At 39.8% G+C, this 21,722-nt stretch overlaps 2 protein-coding genes across 2 annotated transcripts in view; one reads left to right on the top strand and one right to left on the bottom strand.

The window, feature by feature from the left end:
- Positions 1 to 21,722, top strand: part of LOC121517796 (tubulin alpha chain-like) — a 1,079,624-nt gene that overhangs the window by 410,352 nt on the left and 647,550 nt on the right. The gene's annotated exons all lie outside the window — the stretch shown is intronic.
- The window catches only part of LOC121517790 (nucleolar protein 4-like), a 246,354-nt gene continuing 228,655 nt past the window's right edge, over positions 4,024 to 21,722 (bottom strand). Inside the window, exons 6-11 of the mRNA XM_041799822.1 lie at positions 21,275 to 21,708; positions 16,658 to 16,849; positions 15,848 to 16,036; positions 11,770 to 11,883; positions 9,269 to 9,500; positions 4,024 to 6,676 (exon numbers count right to left, since the gene is read on the bottom strand). Of these exons, the coding sequence (XP_041655756.1) occupies positions 6,432 to 6,676; positions 9,269 to 9,500; positions 11,770 to 11,883; positions 15,848 to 16,036; positions 16,658 to 16,849; positions 21,275 to 21,708 (1,406 nt within the window). The 3' untranslated portion in view covers positions 4,024 to 6,431. The remainder of the gene's footprint in view (positions 6,677 to 9,268; positions 9,501 to 11,769; positions 11,884 to 15,847; positions 16,037 to 16,657; positions 16,850 to 21,274; positions 21,709 to 21,722) is intronic.

The following is a 21,722-nucleotide window of genomic DNA, read 5'->3' as shown; positions in this document are numbered from 1 at the left end:
AAGAAAGCATAAAACGTCCACAATTCTACATCTAATCAGCCATAAATTAAATGATTTACATTTTCAACATTCCTAACTAATCCAAATGGATGTGGCGGCTCTGACGTTGCACAGGAATGCAAATTTAGATGGATGAATGAATGGCTTCACATGTTCCTCTGCTTGCTGATAGGATTCAGGCAGACCCGGGGGATGATTATCAACTGCATTGCAAAAAACACCACACTTCTTTCTCTGCTCTCGTTTCACTAAAGCAGTGCAAGTCGGGGGGGGGGGGACTCCTTAAAAACATGCATACACACAAAGGAGAGCCCCCCCATCAAATCACAGATGACTGTTGCTCAGTGTGCAAAAAGGGAGTAAACATATCAAACAGAGGAGAAAGCACAGCAGAAGATCAGGAAAGAAGGATTCAGGAGGATGGATCAGTCAAATTTGTCCTTGTTTACATTTTCAAACCTCTTCATACGAGTGTAACGGATCAATCAGGACGTTTCCAGACGTTCAATAACTAACTAATCCCTGCAAATAACAACTCCAATCAGACATTTCTGATTCATTTTCTCTATAACTGGATCAGGAGAAATTTACTTTTCCTCCTCATTTACAATTCAACATTTTGAGAAACACATTTATTTGACACTTTTGTGGGAATGCTGGCACACACTTAGAGACTATTTTCCTAACTTTACATGGGTGATTTTGATAAATAGTGTACAATATTATCAGCATGATATCAGTATCAGCAGATTTTGGTTTAAAAAGATAAATACTGACAATTTCAGCCAACAAATCAGCCATACATATCAGAACTGTAGGACTGTCTACATCCCTGCTCTTTTGTCAGCACTGGAAACACGTGTTTTTTTTTTTTTTTTTTTTTTTTTTAAAAATAAAAAAGGTGTGTACATGGCTAAAGAGCACGGTTCTGGAAGTAAAATTCCCATTCATTTTTTCCAAAGCAGATTTGATTATTAGCCATTATTATTATTAGCCATATTACCAGGAGCATCCGAGTTAAGAATTACCACGTTACCTGAGTGTATAACTATGGTAAGGCTCCTGTAGAAGTTTGAAAGATATCAACCTCTAGTCAAGAAAAACTTTGTTTATATGCAATCTCAGCAAAAAAACACTACAAAACCCACAATCCTTGAGTGTCACAGTGACGTCTGTGATTGGTGGAGTCTCTGATATCCAGACCCACTGAGAACATGGGGGAGCACTGGTGAGCTCTATATATTATATTTATATATATAATATTTATTATTGTATCTTTTAAGGCCAAAAGTAGTTTAGAAACATTGGCATGTTGGATATCAGCTAAGCTCCAGTATTGTGCATCCTTAGTTTTGTTCTCACAGTGTGTGGATGACCAACATAGTCCACCACACACCTGCACATTACACTACAACCAGTCTTCAGTCTTAAAACAAGAAATCTCACACCGTCCAGTAAACAAGCTACAAGTGGCTAGCTGTTAGCCTTCTGCTACGTCCACTGCAATAGTAATTTTGGCTCCAGCTCCCTCAGTTGTTTTGTGACTTATTTAGAATGAGGAGCATGGGGACCAGAGTTGGCAAATGGGATGAGAGAACTGGGGAGAGACATGCAGGAAAGGAGCCACAGGTCAGACTTGAACCCTGGCCGCCTATGAACATGGGACCCAACCTTAGTATGAGGCTATCTGCACCCTAGACTGCACTATGTTTTAAGGACATGTTGTTGCTACAGATCATCAAGTTGGTCCTCCATTTCTGACATGTGTCTAACTTCAAGTTTACTTTCATTGTGGTTAAGGATCCACAATAATACATTTTTGCTGATATCTGACATGCTGATATTCTCATATTAATTTTAGCCGGTACAGAGGTTTAATCGAGGTCAGACCTAAAACAGCCCCTAGAACCCACAATTTAAAGTTTGAGGACAAAAACCCCCCCCAAAATTTCAGTCCTTCAAACACACTTTAAAGTGCAAGGAATGATGATGAATAAAGAAAAAGACTTCAGCTGATGTAGATTTGTTGGTCCAGCCTAAAATTCCACTAACTTATTTATTCGTACCATTCATATTCACCACTGATATTGGCAGATTTTTTTATAGCCAAAATATCTGTCAGAAATTTTCCTCTGCCTATATCGAAAATAATGCTGATACTGATATAATGCTGATGATAGCTGTGTTTGTTGTGCTTCCTCCCTTGTTACAGTCCTGCTTGTGCCTGATAGGATTTCTTATCATAAACCCAGAAAATAATCTTTAGAACTGTCTGATAATCAGACCTTTGCTGACTTTGCTGAGAGGGAGGAATCAGGCCAAATTCATCTCTATTATCTTAGAGTGTGTGCCAGGCTTGATTTAAGCTTAGGTTTCTCATTTCTGCTCATATTGAGACATTTTTTATTATTTCTCCAGCTGCACATTAAATAAAAATACTTTGAACCAGTGTGGATCTATTCAGGACTCCTGGCAAGACAGTTAACACGTATTTCCACAAGTGTTTTCTTTGACAAAGAGGCCGTGGTGGGAAAATTTAAGTTAAGGTCAAGAAGGATAAGCTCCTTTCATAGCAAGTAAAATCAACAAAAACCTGATAATTTTAACAAAGGATGTGCAGCTGTCTACTACTGTTTCCTTTTCTTTCAGGATTAAATAAACTAAAATGGCCTCAGTGTTCTAAACGGGACTGTTTTTCCTCCTTGAGTTGTTTAAAGGTGAACTTGTTAGAGTGAACACACATGTAAAGAAATGGGCTTGAAAGAATTCACAGTTAGAAAGTCACAAGCATGAATCAAGCCCTATGAAGCAAAAACAAAGAAACCAACCAACCAGAGAGGGAGAGGAGTGAGAGGACAAAGGCAGGAGTGTTTCCACGACGGCTTCCTGGCAGTCTTTGACTTGTTTTTGCTTTTTGAGGTCGGTTGGTCGGTCCGTTGGGTTTTCTCGGGGCACTGCGGCTCGCTAACGCCCAGCTTTGTTGAGGTTTCAGGTCTATGGCAGAAGGTCCGGTTTTTATAGCAGCAGCAACATGAGAGTTCATCATTATAATAACCATCGTAATAATAAGAACAATAAGAACAATAGTAATGGCCATCTCAGAGTTTTACAGACACACAGTAAGACAGAGAAAAAGGAGGATTAGGTCCACGAAGAGGAGGGGAAGAGTAGGTCCAATGATGGAGGAAGAAGAGAAGGAAGGAAGGGTGTTGAACAGAAAGATGCTGAGGTTTTGTTGGCGTTAAATCTACATTTGTAGACATAAAAGCGGGAGGTAAAATTGCCACTAGTGATCAACATTTAACCCTCCGCACTCACACAATCACACAAACTCTCTCTTAAACTGATTCTTCTCAAGTTTTCAACACAAACCGATTATTTACAGCAGCACACAAAATCAACTCGCACTGATGAAACTAAACGTTTGAAAAGTCTCTTGAAATGCTTCAACATTACACGTCTTTTGCGCAATAAGTCTGTTTCTCCCCATCCCAAAGGAAAAAAAAACTACTTTTTTGAAGACATCAGGTGTTAAAGTAAACTGGCTTCTGGTGGGAATGTTACCATTCACTTTGCAGAGTGTCTGTTTGTGTCTGTTTCAGTGAGTGTGACGGCATTGGCAGGTCTGGTCTGAGGTATTTCCTGGTGGTCAACATGGCGCCCCGGATGCATAAGTAGCAAGTTGCTCTCTGGGTAAAAAAAAAAAAAAAGGGGTAAGGAGGAGGATGGGGGAGGTCGGGGAGAGGGAAAAGTGCTATAGGACACAGAGAGCTTATATACAAGCGAGCACATAAAAAGTTTCTCCTCCTTTTCTTTTTTTTTTTAAAGCGAAACAAATCCATTTTTTTTCCACTTTCCGTCCTTCAGCTCAGAGTCTGTTTAGTGCTTCTACCTTTTAAGATAAGTCAAAACGCTTTTCTTCTTTCAGTCACTTAGGAGAAACACAAAAAAAAAAAAAAAAAAAATGTTCACAGGACACCCCCCCCCCCCCCCCCCAAAAAAAAATGAAATCAAAGTTTCACTCAATCATTTAACAAAAATCTTCAGTAGTTTTAAATCAGGGGGTCAGTATTTCTCATCTTTTTAAGGCCAAGTTTACGCGACAACAATCACTCCTGAAAACAGTCACCTTTGCAGCATTGTGGCTGTTTTACAAGAAAAACAACACTTACGATGTCTGGAAATGGGTTAAGAAGACTGCACTCTATCCCTCACACATGAGCGTTGTCGTTCCTGCCTATACCGATGCATGAGTAGAAAGCTTGGCAGCTATTTTACATTTGGTCTTATGGCCTCTGCACACTGAGTCGGTTTTGTTGTCTGAATTTTGCACATATTGAGAAATAAATCACACTCATGTTGATCTAATCATGTTTGCACACTAACTCTGAAACTTCTGTCTGCCATTTTTTTTTTCAGCACAGGTTTGATTTGTTTGCATCAGTCCAAGCCATTTAAAAAGGTGACTAATGATTCAGATCAGCGCCTGCTGCTTTGCTCTCTCTTGCATGGATCCAGAGTGATTTGCCACTTTCTACAAGAACTGCAGTGAACATAAAGAAAATGCAACAGACTTAGTGTGCAAGGGTTTTTTTAGATGGCAGATTCAGAAAAAACAGACCAAGTGTGTAAAGACCTTTAGTGATATTTTGGCTTTTTTTTTTACTTTTTAGTCGACAAAAAACATTTAAGTCCAGTTAAGTCCATAAAAGTCCTCATATTTTAGTCTTTACTTCTAGTCATGTTTACTTGCTTTAAGCTAATTTTATAAGCAAAATTATAAAATGAAAATAAATGTTAAATACTCCTATGAATGTACTATCAGTACTTTGACTGGTTTAAATAAACTGGTGAAAATCTCGACACACCTTTCATGCACAGAAGGAAAAATCATGGTTTTCAATGTCCAACAAACTTAATTCTCATTATATATTTTATTTAAAAAGATCTTTTTTTTTGGCTAAGTCTAGTCCTCCAACAGAAGAAAAGGTAGTCAATAAACATTTTTAGTCACTGTGAGTGGACAAAATTAACACTGGTAGGTAGACTATAAAACTGGCAGATTTTTGAGATGCTGATTGTTTCTGCTCACTTTCAGTCAACTATTTCTTCAAATGTATGCACCTAATTATCTGTCCACAAGCATCTGTGTGTTGAGCCCAGTTCAGACCAAAGATTTTTGATAAGTTAAAATTTTTTGCAACTGGCTGCTCTGTGATATCCTAAAAGCCTCTCAGTTTACACGGTTTATTCCTGAAGTTACTGTGCAATAAATCTGTCTGTACAAGGGGTAAAGGATTGCACATTTACTGTTGTTTCCTGTATCTTTATCATCTTTATGATTCATAATATCAGGATGATTCCTGCCAATCAGCTGCACTGAATCTCCATGGCACATATAAATACAAAAATGCTTTGCTAGCTCAGGCTTGTCATAACTGAGATAAAAACTGTCTATGGATTATTTTAGCTCCGACAGCAGGGGTGGGCAAAACTGACAATTTGATTTTTCCAAATGAAAAATGCCACCTTGAATAAAGTTTTTTGGCGATTATAGCCTTTCAAAATGAGATTTCCATTTCACATTTATCCTCTCACAACCCGCCGTCTGCGACTTGATGAACTGAATCATCATCATCAGACGGCCTGATCTGAGCTGTGACAGCTCGGTTCACCAGCGATGTTCTTTAACGGTCTCATCATGTTGCTAATCTTTGGTCTAAACTGGGCTTTAGAAATGTTTGTACGTTTACACTTCCCCTTCCGTGTAGGAGGAAGCCTTCTACTGGCCTGGCATGAATATTACAGCACTTTTAGTCCTTTTTGATATCTGCATGCACAACAGATTTCAGCAAAATCTGAAAGTGTAACTTTGAAACTGAAAATGATTCAGTTTTCAGCAGATCGTTCTCGAGTAAACGTGGTCTGAATTTCAAAAGTTAGAGTGGCGTTGGCCCCATTGATCAAAACTCTACCGTCTGAAGCCCCACAGGAAAACTCAAAATCTATTTTTCTGTCTGAAGTCACAGCAGCAGAGTCAACAAAACTTTTCCACGCTCCTCCTGCTCTCTTCCTCTCCTCTACAATCCGTCCCTCAGAGTGCAGAGCTGATTGTGAGAAAGAGAATAATCTAGAGTCTAAATGCTCTGCTTCTTCGTTCCCAGTTTTCCTTGTCCTCCTCCTGAGGGAGAATCAACACGTTGAGGTTTTGTGGGGTTGATTTGGGGATAATTTGAGGAAAGTTCTCTTCCTTCATTCCCGCACTTTTTCTCCAAATACAAAACAAACAGTTCCTGAAGGAAAAGGCGGATGAGGAGACGACTTAGAGAAGAAAAACAAGAGAAGGTCTTGTTGAGGAGAGACAGGGGATGAAGACAAACAAAAACAGGGAAACATGTTAATGTGTGTTAATGCGTGTGTTCTCCCAAACATCAGTTCTGCTGCAGGATGAGGCTCTCCAGCTCGTCCGCAGAGCGAAGCAGGAAGGCGGCTGACTCCCGGTAGCCGGCGATCAGCTGACGCACGGCCGTGATTTCCGGTTGGCTGAGCTGGGTCGATGCCCCGCCCCCTCCTGCGCCCCCGCTCCCCCGTCCGCCCAGGCTGTTGGTGGTCGAGGTGGAGGAGGAGTTAGAGATGTTGGCAGAGGAGAGGGATTTCATGCTGAGGTCTGTGGGGCCTGAAGAGGACACAAAGAGCAGGGACGATGATTAAAAACTGGTGAAAAACAAGTTTAGTTTTCATCAAGGTGACAAAGACAAGACTAGACTAAAATGGTAGTGTTGCGTTGTAGCTTCATGATTGTAGCTGTAGCAGCTGAAGTCATGAGGAGTGAGCATACAGTGACTTAAAAACATCTTCCTCTGGTTATTCATCCATTATCTACCATCCTACCACTGTGAGCTCGATTTTATCCCTCAGAGAATTTACAGAGCAAGAGCTACAACTTTATTAGTAGTAGGAACACAGCAGAACTAACATGAAAAAGAACAACTTATGTTTGTAATTGAAAAGAAATATACCTAAAATTTCCTGTAAGAAAATCATGAATCAGCAGCTTATTTGTTACCTGATATCGACTGTTGTTCTTTGAGGATAAACCAGCTAGGTCACTTTTAACAGCTTTTCTTCTTCATTATGTGAAATTCATCCATGAAACCAAAACAGTGGTTTACTGTTTTGTAAATACACCTCATGGAGGGTGCTAACTACATGGTCAGCTGTCTGACCATTACAACAACACTGTATTCAAATACATGTACTTTTATATGGAGCCCCCCCCTCCCCTGTACAGCTACAACAGCCTCCTCTCTTCTTGGATAGCTTTACACAAGGTTTTAGAGTGTTTCTGTGGGAATTTGTGCCCATTCACTCTGTAGAGCATTCATGAAGTCAGGCAATGATGTTGAATACGAAGGCCTACTCCAGGTCATCCCAAAGGTGCTGGATGGGGTTGAGGTCAGCGCTCTGTGTGGGCCTGTCAAGGTCCTCTACAGTGAACTCATAAAACCATGTCTTCATAGATCTTTGTGCACTGGGGCACAGTCATGTTAGAACAGAAATGGGCCTTCAAAAAACTGTTGCTACAAAGTTGGGGGCATAGCATTGTCCACAACAGCTGCGTTTCCATTACCCTTAGAAAAAAGCAAAAACTAAACAGCACTATAAAAAACTGGTAATAGAAGCACCTGAATTTCGAAAAACCTCTTAAATATCAATGAAAAGTTTTAACGCTCTCATGAGGAGGTTTTCAGATGTTTTGAGACAGAAATATATCCCAAAAGTGTAATGGAAACACTTTTTCTGCATTTACAAGTCACAGGACGTAACATACGGTGTCACATGATCAGATTACTTTGAGAAAACATGGCCCAATATGTGTGGACAGAAGAGAAGGCTGAGACTTTTCTCAACATCATACTTACACCCTTATACGTGGCCTTACCATACATACATGCGGATTTTACCTCTGAACTCTCATCCGCTGCCTTCATCTTTTGTTCAAAATTGTCAAGGCAACCGCTGTAGATGTAATCATAACCGTACCAACGCGCAACAGGTTCTGATCAATCAGCTTCCTTTGCATCGGAGTCACGCAAGATGAGATTTTACGAGAATTGTGAAGCTCATGCCCAAAACTCCCTTCAATGGAAACACACTCAAAGCGCAATTGTACTCAGTCGACATTTAAGAAATATTGCTTTTATTTGGGAAAAAATGTAATGGAAACCCAGCTAACGTCTTGGTGTGCTGAAGCATTAAGACTGGCCTTCACTGGAGATAAGGGGCCTCGTCCAAACCCTGATGAACAGCCCCATACCATTATCACTCCAACAAAATTCACAGCTGGCAAAATGCAGGTAATGTTCAGGTGTTGTTGATGTGAGGCTTGCATGCAGCTACTCGGCCATACAAACCCATGAAGTTCAGAACTCTTCAGCTCTGGAATCAGAAGAGCGTTGGTGACTTTTACACACCATGTGCCTTAGCAGTCATTGACCCCACTCTGTGATCTTCTGCTTCATAGCCAGGTTGTTGCTGTTTCTAAACTCTTCCACTTTCTATTAATATCACTGACATTTGACTGTGGAATATCCAGCAGGGATGAAATTTCACAAGAGTGGCATCCATCACAGTACCACACTTAAAGTCACTGAGCTCTTCAGAATGACCCTTTTGGAATAACAAATGTTTGTAAATGGAGACTGCATGGCTAGGTGCTTGACTGTATACACCTGTTGCATTGGGTCTGATTGAAACACCTGAATTCAATAATTAACAGGGGTGGCCAAATATTTTTGTCCATAAAGTGTATGAAGCTCTTTTTAATGTAACATTTTTTTAAACTTTGATTTGATTCATCTTGAGGCTGTTTTGTAAGATTGCTCTTCATGCTACATGCTCAAACAATTATGTTGTTTTCAAAAACACAACTGTATCCTCAAACAGGGGGAGATTTTCATTTAAACGGAACAAATCAGTGAAGTTTTCAGAGTTTAAACAGTCCGGAACAATGTGTTCAATTATTCAAGCTATACAGCCTCATAATCATAACATCGGTTCTGTGTTTGTGTGAGCTACTTCACACTGCCATCTGCTGCTCTGTCTCCTCTCTTCAGCTGCTCCTGCCTCTCCCCCTCACTTATTCCCAATTATCCACTCATGTTGTCTCTTTCCATCACTCTCTCATCTTCCCCTCCCTCCTCCTTCCTCGTTCTTTCACTCTTCCTCCTCTCTATTTGGTCCTGTCAGTCTCCTCTCCCATCCTCACCGTTGCTCTGAGCAGCAGCGCCGGTTGTCAGGGAAACGGGATGTTGCATGGCAGCACCCAGGCCCGGGTAACCACGGTAACCGTAGCTGAGTCCGGCTCCGTTGATGTAGAGCTGGGTGTCCTGGGAGGAGAAGGCTGAAGCGGCCAGGGAGTAGGCAGAGTGAGCGAGGGACGCCGGCTCTCTCAGACCTCCTCCGCCGCTGGACGGCTTGTCCAGAGAGATCTGCTCATCCTGAAACCAGGAAACAAAGACAGAGGTTAGACTTTCTATACTCACCTTCTACAGACAGGTGACTTTTATAAGTCAAGGTCTGTGTAAACATAGGCTGCTGTGCATTTCGGTCAGTAATTATGTTCTTGGTGTATTTGGGAGCAGTAAACATAACAGAAGGTAACAATAGAATCAGCCAACATAACACAAATGTCAGTGACTGTTAAAGGAGCTGAGTCACCAAGAGGCGCTCAAACAAAAGCTGTCCACATGAATACATCTTTGTTTAGTTTCATTAAAATGTCTAAATATGCTCATCAGATGACACAAGGAGGAATTTCTAGAGTATTCTTTCTGTATGCCACTTCTTCAGTTTAAAGTCCCCAGTAATCATGGTCACTTTTTAAACTGTATCACTGGTGTTTGCTAGTGTTAGCATTAGCCGATTCTCTCTTCAAGCTTTCCAAACTTTCCATGTACAATATGTGCACTACATAGATTAGGGGGGATTTGTATTTATTCAAAACCAGCATCCAGTTGTACCCCATAATGACAAAGTGAAAACAGAAGTTTAGAAATTTGTACAAATTGATTATAAATAAAAAAACTGAAATATCACACTGACGTAAGTATTCAGACCCTTTACTCAGTATTTAGTTGCAGCATCTTTGGCAGCAATTACAGCCTGCTGTCTTTTTGTATATGACACAGGCTTTGCACACCTGGATTGGGGAATTTTCTGCCATTCTATTTGCAAGTCCTCTCAAACTCAGTCAGGTTGGATGGGGACAGGCAGAGATGTTCAATAGGGTTTAAGTCAGGGCTCTGGCTGGGCCACTGTAAGACATTCACAGAGTTGCCCCTAAGCCACCCCTATAATATCATGTTGCATGATGCTGCCACAACTATGCTTCCCTGTTGGGATGGTATTAGGCAGGTGATGAGCAGTGCTAACCTGACATGCCAGATGGATTTGTTTCACACATCCATCTGGTGTGAAAAGATGGATCTTCCATCATCCATCTGGAAAGCCTCCCATAGACAACATTTGGAAAAGGGCAGAGCCTTTGAAAAAAAAAAAAAAAACTTGGAGGGTGATTGGATGAACATTCTGTCTGTCACATCTTTACAGGCCAATCAGAGCAACAAAGCACGTGACGTAGCCACTACCGAGGAGTAAACTCCATAGAGAGCTGCATAAAGCAATCCATGGCGACTGTAGACATGTCAGTAAACAACTTTTGTCATTTTTGAAAAGAAAACAACTCACTGCTGCTCTTTGTTCTTCTTTTAACGAAGAAATGTTGTCAAGTTCTGATATAACTGGCGCTTTAGCAGCATCCACGCTAATGTCTTCCGCCATGACTTCACCGGCCTCTTGTTGCTGCTTGCTTATGTCACCACTGCGCTGCACCTGAAAGTACTGCCGCTCGTCGCTGATTGGTCCTATCACTTTCTAACTGGGTCCAAATGGTTCAGACGGGAGCTTTGCAAGATGGATCCACCAGGGAGAAACACGGAAATGGGCATATCCATCTGCTTTGCAAGGTTATAGCAGTGCCTGGATTCCCCCAGACATAAAGTTTAGAATTGAAGCCAAACAGTTTCATCAGACCAGGGAATCTTGTTTCTCAGTCTGAGAGTCCTTCAGGTGCTTTCCTGCTTACTCCAAGTGGGCTTCCATGTATTTTGCACTGAGGAGAGGCTTCTGTCTATCTCTGGAGCTCAGTCAGAGTGACTTTAGGGTTTTTGTCAAACTCTCTTACTAAGACCCCTCTGACCTGATCACTCAGTTGGCCAGGCAAACAGCTCTTGGAAGAGTCCTGGTTGTGCCATACTACTTCCATTTGAGAATTATGGAGACCACTGTGCTCTTGGGATCCTTCAGTACAGCAGAAATTTTTGTAGCCTTACCTTGATCTGTGCATGCAAATAGTCCTGTCTCTGAGCTTTGCATGCAGTTCCTTTGACCTCATGGCTTGATTTTTGCTCTGATATGCATTGTCAGCTGTGAGGCCTTCAATAGAGAGGCCAATCAGTCTAATTTACCACACATGGTCTCCAATCAAGGAGTCGAAAAATCTCAAGAGAAGTGAGAGAACCCTGAGCTAAATTTAAAGTACTGCTGTAAAGGCTCTAAATATGTCAATGTGTTTTCAGAAATTTGCAATTATTTCTAAAATTCTGTTTTCACTTTTTCATTATGGGGTACTGAGTATAGTTTAGGTGAAGGGGTCTGAAGGCTTTTTGGATAATCTGTAATCAGATCACAGCAACAGACAGAACTTACATGATAAGCTTCTAGGCGCATCCTCTTTGCAGCGTTGCGTGATTCGCTCTCGCAGGCAGCAGCGAGGATGTTCTCAGCCATGGCTGAGGTGAGGTGAGGTGGAGTCGGACGTGTCTGCAGAAAACACAATGATGGGATGAGATAAAATAGCAAACTGGAGCGACAGCTGGTTGTAACATTATCCTGTAAATAAAGAATTTTAAGAGAACATTATTAAAGCAAATAAATCATTATTCAGCCATGAGTGAAATAAAGCTGGATGGAGGAGTGGATTTATAAACAAGACATGGAAGTTTTCAAAGATCAGCTCAGAATTTTTTTAAAGCATAAGAAACACACCGTTCCATAAAAACATCCTAGTTTACAGTAGTCACTGATTCTATTGGACTGTTTGAATTGTGACTGTTTGGTATAAAATATAAGACACAAACCAACACAAACTACTGGCAACAGTTAATCCATACTTAGAGAGTGAGAATGAAATATTACAAGAAAACACTAGAAATAGCTGAAAGAGATTGAAACAGCTCTCTAAAATGATTATTCCTGCTAAGATTGGAAGTAATAAAGGGATAATGAGCTCCCTCCATTATTAATATCTTTTATGTGAATTTTACATTTATAGGGATTATGGTCATGTTTTGAAATATAGTGCAGCATCATGTTTTACCACTGGAGGGCAGCACATACCTTCAATCAGAGTTTAGCACTCACAGAGAACAACATGCTCTATCTGTATGAGACAGTGTGGACAAGGGAATGCCAGTCACTCACAAATTCCCAGCATTGTATAAAATGACAAAAATGAATGCCAAAATTATTCAGATTAAAAAAGATTTCATGTTAAAAGACACCCAAGGACATTCAGTGAAATGATCCAAATGTATCTTCCCCAAATCTTTATATTTGCTTATAAAATGGTCTCAAGAACAGACTGCTATGATTGGATAGAAAAAATCATGAAAAAACAGACCCATTTCCTACAAACTAGGGCTGAACAATTTGCGAAAATAATCTAACTGCAATTTTTTCCCAGAATACTACAATTGCAATTTAATATCCAATTATTTTTAGGTTTCTAGTCTTAAGGATTGTACAGCAAACACAAGCAATAAACAATTCCATATTAAAACCAGCACAATAATAGATAAATAAAACTAGGGATGAAAAAATGGAAAAATATCTAATTGGGATTTTGGCTTAGCAATTACAATACCCATTTTTTCTCATTTTAATAAAGAAAATAACATACATGGACAGGAAAGTTAGGATTTTTGAAAACAGCCATTTCGTATATAAGCATAATGTCTAGAGCATAAAATCTCTGCTGCAAAAAAAGGTATCTAACTGGTATTTTGGCACATTTCGGGTCAAGAAAATATTACAATGTCTGTGATTTTGAAAATTGCACCAGGCTTATATTGCGATGTAATCTCATTTGTGATTAATTGCCAAGCCCTACAAAGAACTTAAAAAGGGACCTATAATCAATGTTGGAGAAAAAGGGCTGAATTCAAAAAGATGAAGGTATCTGTCCAGTCAGTGAGAAAATTCTACAAATGGTTTGTGATTAAATATTTTAAATCAAAGAGAGAAAACTACTTTGAGAACAAAGTTCAGTATTTGCTTCTGTGGTTTTGGAAACTTTGCAAAGTAATTTAACCATGGGAATAATATGACTGCTTTAACTCACACTGATATCTATTTTTATCTTGTCATAGTTGGGATGTGAAGTATATGGTATTTAGATAGAGATGCAGGTGGCCATACCAGCGTTTACCCTCCACTGGCTTTGCTGTCTGAGACGATGTACAGCTGAGCAGTTTTGACCGTGCTAACAGCAGGAGTGTCTTTGTTAAAGATCCTCATTATTCTTTGATTGCTGTTAAATATTTCAGTGTATTAATTATCTCTGCCGGTGCTTCTCTGCTGCTGCTTCCTGCTGAAGCATTTTTAAACTAACTGTTCAGATATTAATTTAAGTCATTTTGTAACTTGATCTCCTAAGTGTGATCCAAAAAGAGCTGACTGGATATTCTGGCTCTTATCTAAAAGGCGCCTTCACTTCTGGTTGTCAACATCAAGTCCAGTTACCTCTTTTAGTCAATCTTTGGATAATCTTGACCTTAATGACTGAGAAATTACACTGATGTCACCTGATTTGTCTGAATTGACAACATTCAGACACTAAAGATGTGCTGTGTCTAATATGAGGTTTTTCTAATGAACATTTTCTGCACAGCATCACATCTGTAAAATAATACATGCTGACTGGAGCATGCCGTTTCTATAGTTGCAGCCTATTTAAAGGCACATTTATCATTTTTTTCACTTAACATGATAAATGCTCTGTTACTTTACGTCTACACTGGAGTGAAAGCCAAAGCCTCTTCTGTTTGACAAAAGCACAGGCAGGGGAGATAATTTTTTCTATAAATATAGAATACATTATTTTCCTATAATTTAAACTCTTAGATGGAGAGCGCTTACACATTTTTCTTTAGAAAATAACCTATTGGTTGCAGAGGTGTTTTAACCATCAGGCAAAGACTGGCAACTACCTCAGACCTCATGCTCCAAGGGACTCTAAGGTATCATCCTTACAGGTGTGCATCAAGTATGAGGTCTTCATTTCTAATAATTATATTAATTTGATCTGCAGATGTTGGTTTATCAGGGCTAATACTGACACCACAAGTGTTTTCAGGAAAAGACTATTTTATAGGGGTGCTCAGCTCCTAAAAATAAGTGACATGTAGAGCCCTAAGCATGGTCGAAGTCCATCTGCTATACATCTTATTTAATTTAACAACAAATAATTCTCTACAGATGAATTTTATATTAACAGCATAGTAATTTATGGTAATGTGAGTTTTACCCCACAAAATATTTTGCAGGGAACTTGTAACAAAGGCTCTAATATGCTGTTTTTGCAAAAGTATTAATAGCCTGCAGATGTTATGTGTATTATTTAATATGTATACATTACTTTGTCAGTCATTGGGCATAGGAAATTCTATTCACTGATTGCCATAATTTAAAACTACCTCCTTAAACTAATATGCAGTGCATTTGTAGAGTTTCAGTCTAATGCTACAGTAATTAAAAACATTTTTATCCTCATTAATCTACACGACGTACCCCATCATGGCAAAGTAAAAACAGAATTTTAGACAACTTGATGAAAAACCTAAAAACTGAAATATCCCATTGACACAAATGCAGACCCTTTGCAAAATCCCCGTGTCTTAAGTTCCTCCCATTCCTCTGATCTTTGCTGAAATGTTTCTACACCTTGACTGAAGTCCACCTCTGGTAAATAATGTGATTGGACATGATTTGAAAAGGCACACACCACTTTTTGACGAAGCCCTTTTAGTTTTCATTTGGCTTTTTTTGCAAATTTCAAGCGTATTTTCATGTATTTTGCACTGAGGAGATACCTCCGTCTAGCCACTCTGCCATAAGGCCCAGACCAATGGAGGTTTCCAGTTATGGGTGTCTTTCTGGAACCTTGTCCCATCTCTACATGATCTCTGGAACTCGGTCAGAGTGACCATCGCATTCTGGGCCACCACCAAGACCTTTCTCCTCCAGTTACTCAGTTTGGCCAGTTGACCAGCTCTTGGAAGAGTCCTGGTTGCGCCAAACTTCCGTAAGAGAATTCTGGAGGCCACTGTGCTCTTGGTAACCCTCAGTACAGCAGATATTTTCTGTGTCTTTTGTAGATAATGTAGATAAGATAAACTAAAAATACATTATGTGCTTAAATGACTGAAATCTCTAACAATGTTAAAATAAACAGGAGACCAAAGATGGAAGTGAAACAAGGGACAGAACTTGATAACGCTTGACAAAAATGCTGAATTAGACATTGTTTGTTGGACAAAAAGAGCATTGTTATAGTAAATACAAGATGACAATTTAGGCTTTATTTCTACAAGTAAAAACCTTACTAATTCATAGCAGAGGCAGCTGGAACAATAGAGGCAGACCTACTTTAATAGTAGAATGTATTATCATACCTATTTATACTTCCTGCTTAGAGACAAACTGATACAGAGAGGATGCTCGGTACCTCCATGCCGTTCTTCTTCATGCGTCGGCAGGATTTGAGGTAGGTGCGGATGCGCTTCCGGGCGCGTTCCTGAAACTCTGGGAACTGTCTGCTGCAGGACTCAATGATGGCCTGGATCTTCTCCTTGGGCTGTTTGGAGATAGGGACCATCCGATCCAAGTTCTCGTCCACAAACAGACGCACAAACATCTGCAGGAGGGAGAAACAGCGCTGTTAGAGAAAAGCTTGGATCATCATATTTTCACTGTTTTACTGCTTTAACTGGACTGGCTCCAACAGAATAGCATACAATTAAAAAGATGTTTAAGAACTACCTTTGGACGTTAATCTCATTGTGGTTAACATGCTTAGCCTGATAAGAAAGGACCCTGATTCTTCCAAAAGAGGCATTTAAAAATTCTAACTTAAACATTCATAATGATAGAAAAACCCCCATAATCTTTCACATCTGTGTTAGAGGTGTCTTGTTTGTTCTTGTCATATCTACGAGTTACTTTAAGTATATTTTGTATATCCCCTTATATTTCTTGTCTTGTTTCCCATTTTATTTTAGACTTTGCCTTTGCCTCTGTGTTAATGAGTCTTGCACTTGGGTCCATTTGTTTGGTTTAGCATCACAAATTTTTATTTTAAAAACTCCTTAAAGCAGCTTTTTGCAGGTCCTTCATGCTTTCTTCCAGGTGACTTTTAAGTTTCTGAGCCATCATGAGTGATCAATGAGACATCTAGCTCTTCAATCTTTCCTCTATATAATTAAAGTCTGACACTATCAATCCCAGTGGGCTGATCAGCTCTGATCCTCTGACTCACATTAAAGGCCTTTAGTCTCTCGGGGTCCACGCCCTCCGTGTCGTTGATCTTGTCGTTGTCGTCGTGGTCGTCATGGTCATCGTCGTCATCGTCTGGGGCAACCTGGCTGCCATGACGCCCCGTGGTCAGGTCCTCAGCACCCAGTTCTATCTTGACGCTGTCGTAGCTGCCACCTGAGCTGTACTGTGGGGACTGAACAAACAAACACAGTCTCAGTTTAGCATTGTTATTTGTGTTAGCTCTACTTTTTCAGAGGATCCATCCTCAATGAAATAAAACACAGTAAACCATCAAAATCTACAAGTTTCACCATGAAAACACCTTTAGGCACACAGACTTTAAATTTTGGTGGAGGCAATATTGGCCCGAGAACTCAAGTCATCAAACCAAAATATCCAGGAATCACATGAAATATTTATCTTCAAGAACTGTCTCAGAGTCTCTGAGCAGTTACACACTTAATAAGACTTTGGAAAACCATGTAGGTTGGTTATAAAGTTTGAAAATAAACACAGTGATTGATGAGAGCAATCCATCTGGGTACTTTGCCCAAATGTTGCCAGCCCTGCACCATTCTGGGTGAAAACATTCCTTATAAATGAATGGTGGTAAATGGAAAAGACGGGGTCTAGAGAGATAGCTTAAAATAAGAAAACTGAAACAGTACAGGTTGGCATCATAACAATATAAAATGAAGTAAAAAATGTTAATGACTTTCTGTTCAGACCATCTCTGTCAAACGGGAAAAGTGCTCCCACTTGTTATCATAGATGCCATAAACTGACACATACCTGCAGTTGTGGAAAAAAGTAATTGCCCCTTTCTTCATTTCTTCTTTATGTCTTTTAGGAGATGAAAACTGCATCAAGCTGTTATTGAGTTCTTATGTTTAACTTGCTCATTTATGCCCCTTTAGACCCCTTATCATTATTGTTTTTGTCCATTTTAGGCACTTTTTGACACTTTTAGTCCAGCTCCGGCACTTTTTAACCACTTTTCACCATTTTTTATTTGCCTATTTTTGCCACTTGTCAGCATTTTTACCACCCATTTTTCCTTGCTTAGCCAATTTCTTTCTGCTATCAAATTTGAAACACTTTTCCCAAACCAATTTTTTGTCACCTTTGACCATTTTTTTAACCACTTTTTTATTTATTTATTTATTTTTAACCAATTTTCACATTTTTTCCACCTATTTTTGTCTTTCTTTGCTGTAGTTATCCTATTCTTGCCACTTTTAACCCATTTGTGCACTCTGTAAACCACCTTTCACCACTGTTTCCAGGGAGATTTTTTTGGCTTCTTTTTTCCATTAATAAATTAATTTCACTCTTTAAGTTGTTTCAGTTTCTTTTGCTTTATTCTCTGTCATACTGACGTTTGTGCACATCATGCTTAGCAAAAGTCTGACATTACTTTCCAAATGATTTAGTTCAATGTCCCTATCGAGGTTGGTAACATTACAGAAAAAGGTAAAAGCATTTTCATTTTGAAAAATACTATACTATACAACAGCATAATTATATAAAGAAAATAAAAATATTACTTGTTGCTTTGATAAAAGTTTTTATTATTTAGGTAAAATATAAACATGGTAATCAAAGATTAACTTTACAATGGACAATGATTTTCCATAACCCTCCTTTGGCTGGGCCCCAGAAAGCTCTCTCTTTATCCCCCCCTTCTGGGTGGCCTTGCAGTCTGGTCATTGTTGGTACAGTTGTATATTCTGTCAATATTTTAGGCCAAAATCTAATTAACACTGCTAATTTATCAGCTGAAGTCTTTCCATCTACGAATGTTGATATCTAGCTGATAATGTTGTGCATCTCTAGTGTCATCTGTACTTTATGAACTGGTGCATCACAACATCTCCATCTGCCTTCACCTGATGAACGTGTGCCTTGGCTGTGTGTCTTTTTGTGTCCCAGATAGACAACCTGACGGTAATATATTTCTTCTCCAAGGTTGCTGTGAATTGTCTGTCAGTTTTTTCTATTTAGCTGCACACAAAGAGAGACCACCCTGTACCTGTTCCTTTTATTCTCTAAAACCTTTCTCTGACTTATTTTTGTGTAGAGCTTTCATATTTCAACAAAGATGCCCTTAAGGACCCTAAATAAATGTGGAAATAAACTAAAGAGAAATATTTTCTTTACTCAGACACCTCAATGCAGTTTTTTGAACCTTGGAGCAAATGGAGCATCTGACTGAGGAGAGAAAGTCTGCTGTTTTCTATTAGAGCATCAGGAAAAGCAGAGGAGTGGATGCACTAATGTGCTCTGATAGATGTTTCTTTAAATTCTAACCTCCACCTTTAAACACTAGACTGTATGTTCTACAGGGTCCGACATTAACGGTTGCCCAAATGCCTGGGGCAACTTCAAAAAGCAGACGGGCAAGCAAAACTTGTAAGGACATGCCTGATCGGGCAAGCAAGACTCTGAGCTTTTCTACTCACTAATTTTATTATTTTCCTCTCTCGTTTCTGTTACTATGAAGCAGAGGTCGCATTAACTGAATATTCTTCATCTGGTGGATTTTTTGAAGGATGAAGAAGAATTTTGAAGGCTGTCCGTCATTTAAATGGACTGGAATGATGAGGATGAGCCTGCATTTCAGCATACACACACAGACAGATGCATAGACCTTTGCCATTTTGCACACATGGACTATCAAGGAGGTTATTTAATCTATTAAGAATCTTGTACCCAGTGGGCTCTCTCACTGACCTGGACTGATAGATTAATGAAAGCGCGTTGGTCTGTGTGCTGTCAGCACACTGAGAGGCTGCTGCAGGTGTCTCAGTATACAGGTCAGCATGCAGAGCGTTAAGGCCTTTGCACAATGAGCCCATTTCATGTTGTACTAATCATGTCTGCACACTGACGCCAAAATTTTCGTTTTATTTCCTGTTTTTTTTTCGGAACAGGTTCTATTTTATGCAAAATTTTGTATGTGTCCAAGGTGACCGATGATTCAAAACAGTTCCCGCTGCTTCCACCTCACTTGCTCACCACCGAAACCTCACTTTAAACACCAAAGTTTGATCTTTTATCATGTGAATATCAACCAAGCCAGTAAGAAAGAGTAGCCATTCAGAGACATTTTGTGCTGTCATTTCTCTGCTAAGGACCACGAGAACTTGTTACAGCCAAGTATCAACTAAATTTTCACTAAAAATTCTGAAGGGCTTGGAAAATTTCTTTTCAAATTATTTGAGATTTCTAAAACATAAAAGAAAAAGGAATTCCCTTAAATTTCCAAGATTTTTCCAAAATAAATTCTCACGGTTCTTAAAAAACAAGTTAGGCCTTTAAAACAATACCCTTTAGAAAATCCCTGATAATATCCCAAGCGGCAACCTCCAGTCCTGAAAAATGAATCCAATGCAGAAGTGCAAAAAAATTGCAATACAGCGAGTGTCCACTTGAGACTGGCTGCAGGAACACCAGAAGTCTGATCACCTGTTAAAAAAACGGTTTTTACACTACAAATAAACTGGTTTACAGCCTGGTTAAAAAAAACCCAAACGTGTCTCATTAGCTAATGTCTTCATGTGCTCTCACTGTACAGGGGTGAATTTTTGGAACCACAATGGTTTAGATTATATTTAGGAAAAAACTCACTGCGGACTGACTGGCGCAGATAGCTCAACAGTCAGAAGCTACGTTTCTGTCAACCAGTATGCTAGCTAGCTGACAGGAAGTCACGCTTAGTGGGCGGGCTGTTAGGTTAATCCAAAGTTCGGTTGAGACCGCGATTTCAATATGGAAGCTGCCGTGGATTGGCTTCAAGAGCTGTTTGAGTCCACCTATTGTAAGCAGACGGCTGACATCACGCAGGGTTTGTCCAGTTCTTTCTAAGTCTATTTATTGTCCTCAAATACTCCCCAAACATTTCGTTGAAATGTTTGGGGAGTCTGTCTGTCTGTCTGAAATCACCTAAAGAGTTTTGATAATTTTCATAGAATTTTCACAAAAAATGTTTGAAAATGTTCAAGCAAATTCCTCAAAATTCTATAAAAAATTGGAAAATTTCAAAACATATCCACCCAAAACAAATCCCTTAAAATTTCCATGAAAATTCAGATATATTTCAAAGAAAAAGTCCAACCCTACATTTACTATAAAATTCTCCAAAAATAGGAAATTAAGGAAAAATCCCACAAATATCTAAAATTACCATTAAATTTTAAAGCATGTTTTTAAAAAACAGTGTTAAGTCTGTGCTGCTAATTTGACTTACAGTGTTTTAAATATAACACTCGATAAAGTGATTTAAATGATGAACCGGTACTTCTTAAAATTTTCAGCCAATTCTAACAATTCTGTGAAAGGTGTGAAAGAAAGAAGGACACACTGTAGGATGTAGTAATGTTAACTGGCACACGTTTGTAACCAACCTGGGGACAGATCTAGTACTCTTGCTTGTCCTTAGCTGCTAAATTGAGAACATTTTAATCAAGGATTTGAAGTCAGTCTGAGATTTCTTGGGGTGATTCAGCTCCTCTAAACTCAGTCACAGCATAACTGGAGGAAATCTCTGATTGGATAAGAAGTCGATGATGTCAGATCAGCTATCTGTTTTTTCTATATTTCAGCTTTTTGGCCTCACCTTGCTCCCGTAGTCCCTGCCGTCTCGGTCCAGTCGCAGCTCGGGGTGGGAGTGTGTGTTGGGAGTGTGCAGTGGCAGGGCCGGGTGAGGGGCCATTGGAGGTTTGGCAGCCAGCGGGTACTTCCTGCGGAGCTCCTCAGGGGCGTTGGGGTGCAGCGCTCCTAGCAGTGCTGCGGCAGCTGCCGACACAGTGACGGGGAGATGTGAGGAGGACAGCGGGAGGCGCTGAGGAGGCGGGTCGCTCAGGTTCATTGGCTGTTGGTCCTCTGACGATGACGAGGAGGAAGTGGGTGTGCTGAAGTCCAGCGGGGCTGGACCGCCGTTTCCGTTGATGACCTCCGTTTCCCTGACTATGGCAGCGTCCGTTATAGCAGAGGAGGGAGGAGTCAGTGCGGGCAGACCATTTCCACTGCCACTCTCTGATGAGGAATCCTCTGAAGGACAAAAC

Source organism: Cheilinus undulatus, linkage group 11, assembly GCF_018320785.1.
Source record: "Cheilinus undulatus linkage group 11, ASM1832078v1, whole genome shotgun sequence".
NCBI classification, from domain to species: Eukaryota; Metazoa; Chordata; class Actinopteri; order Labriformes; family Labridae; genus Cheilinus; species Cheilinus undulatus.
Note: the sequence above shows the minus strand (reverse complement) of the source record. Positions and strands in the feature narration are given on the sequence as shown.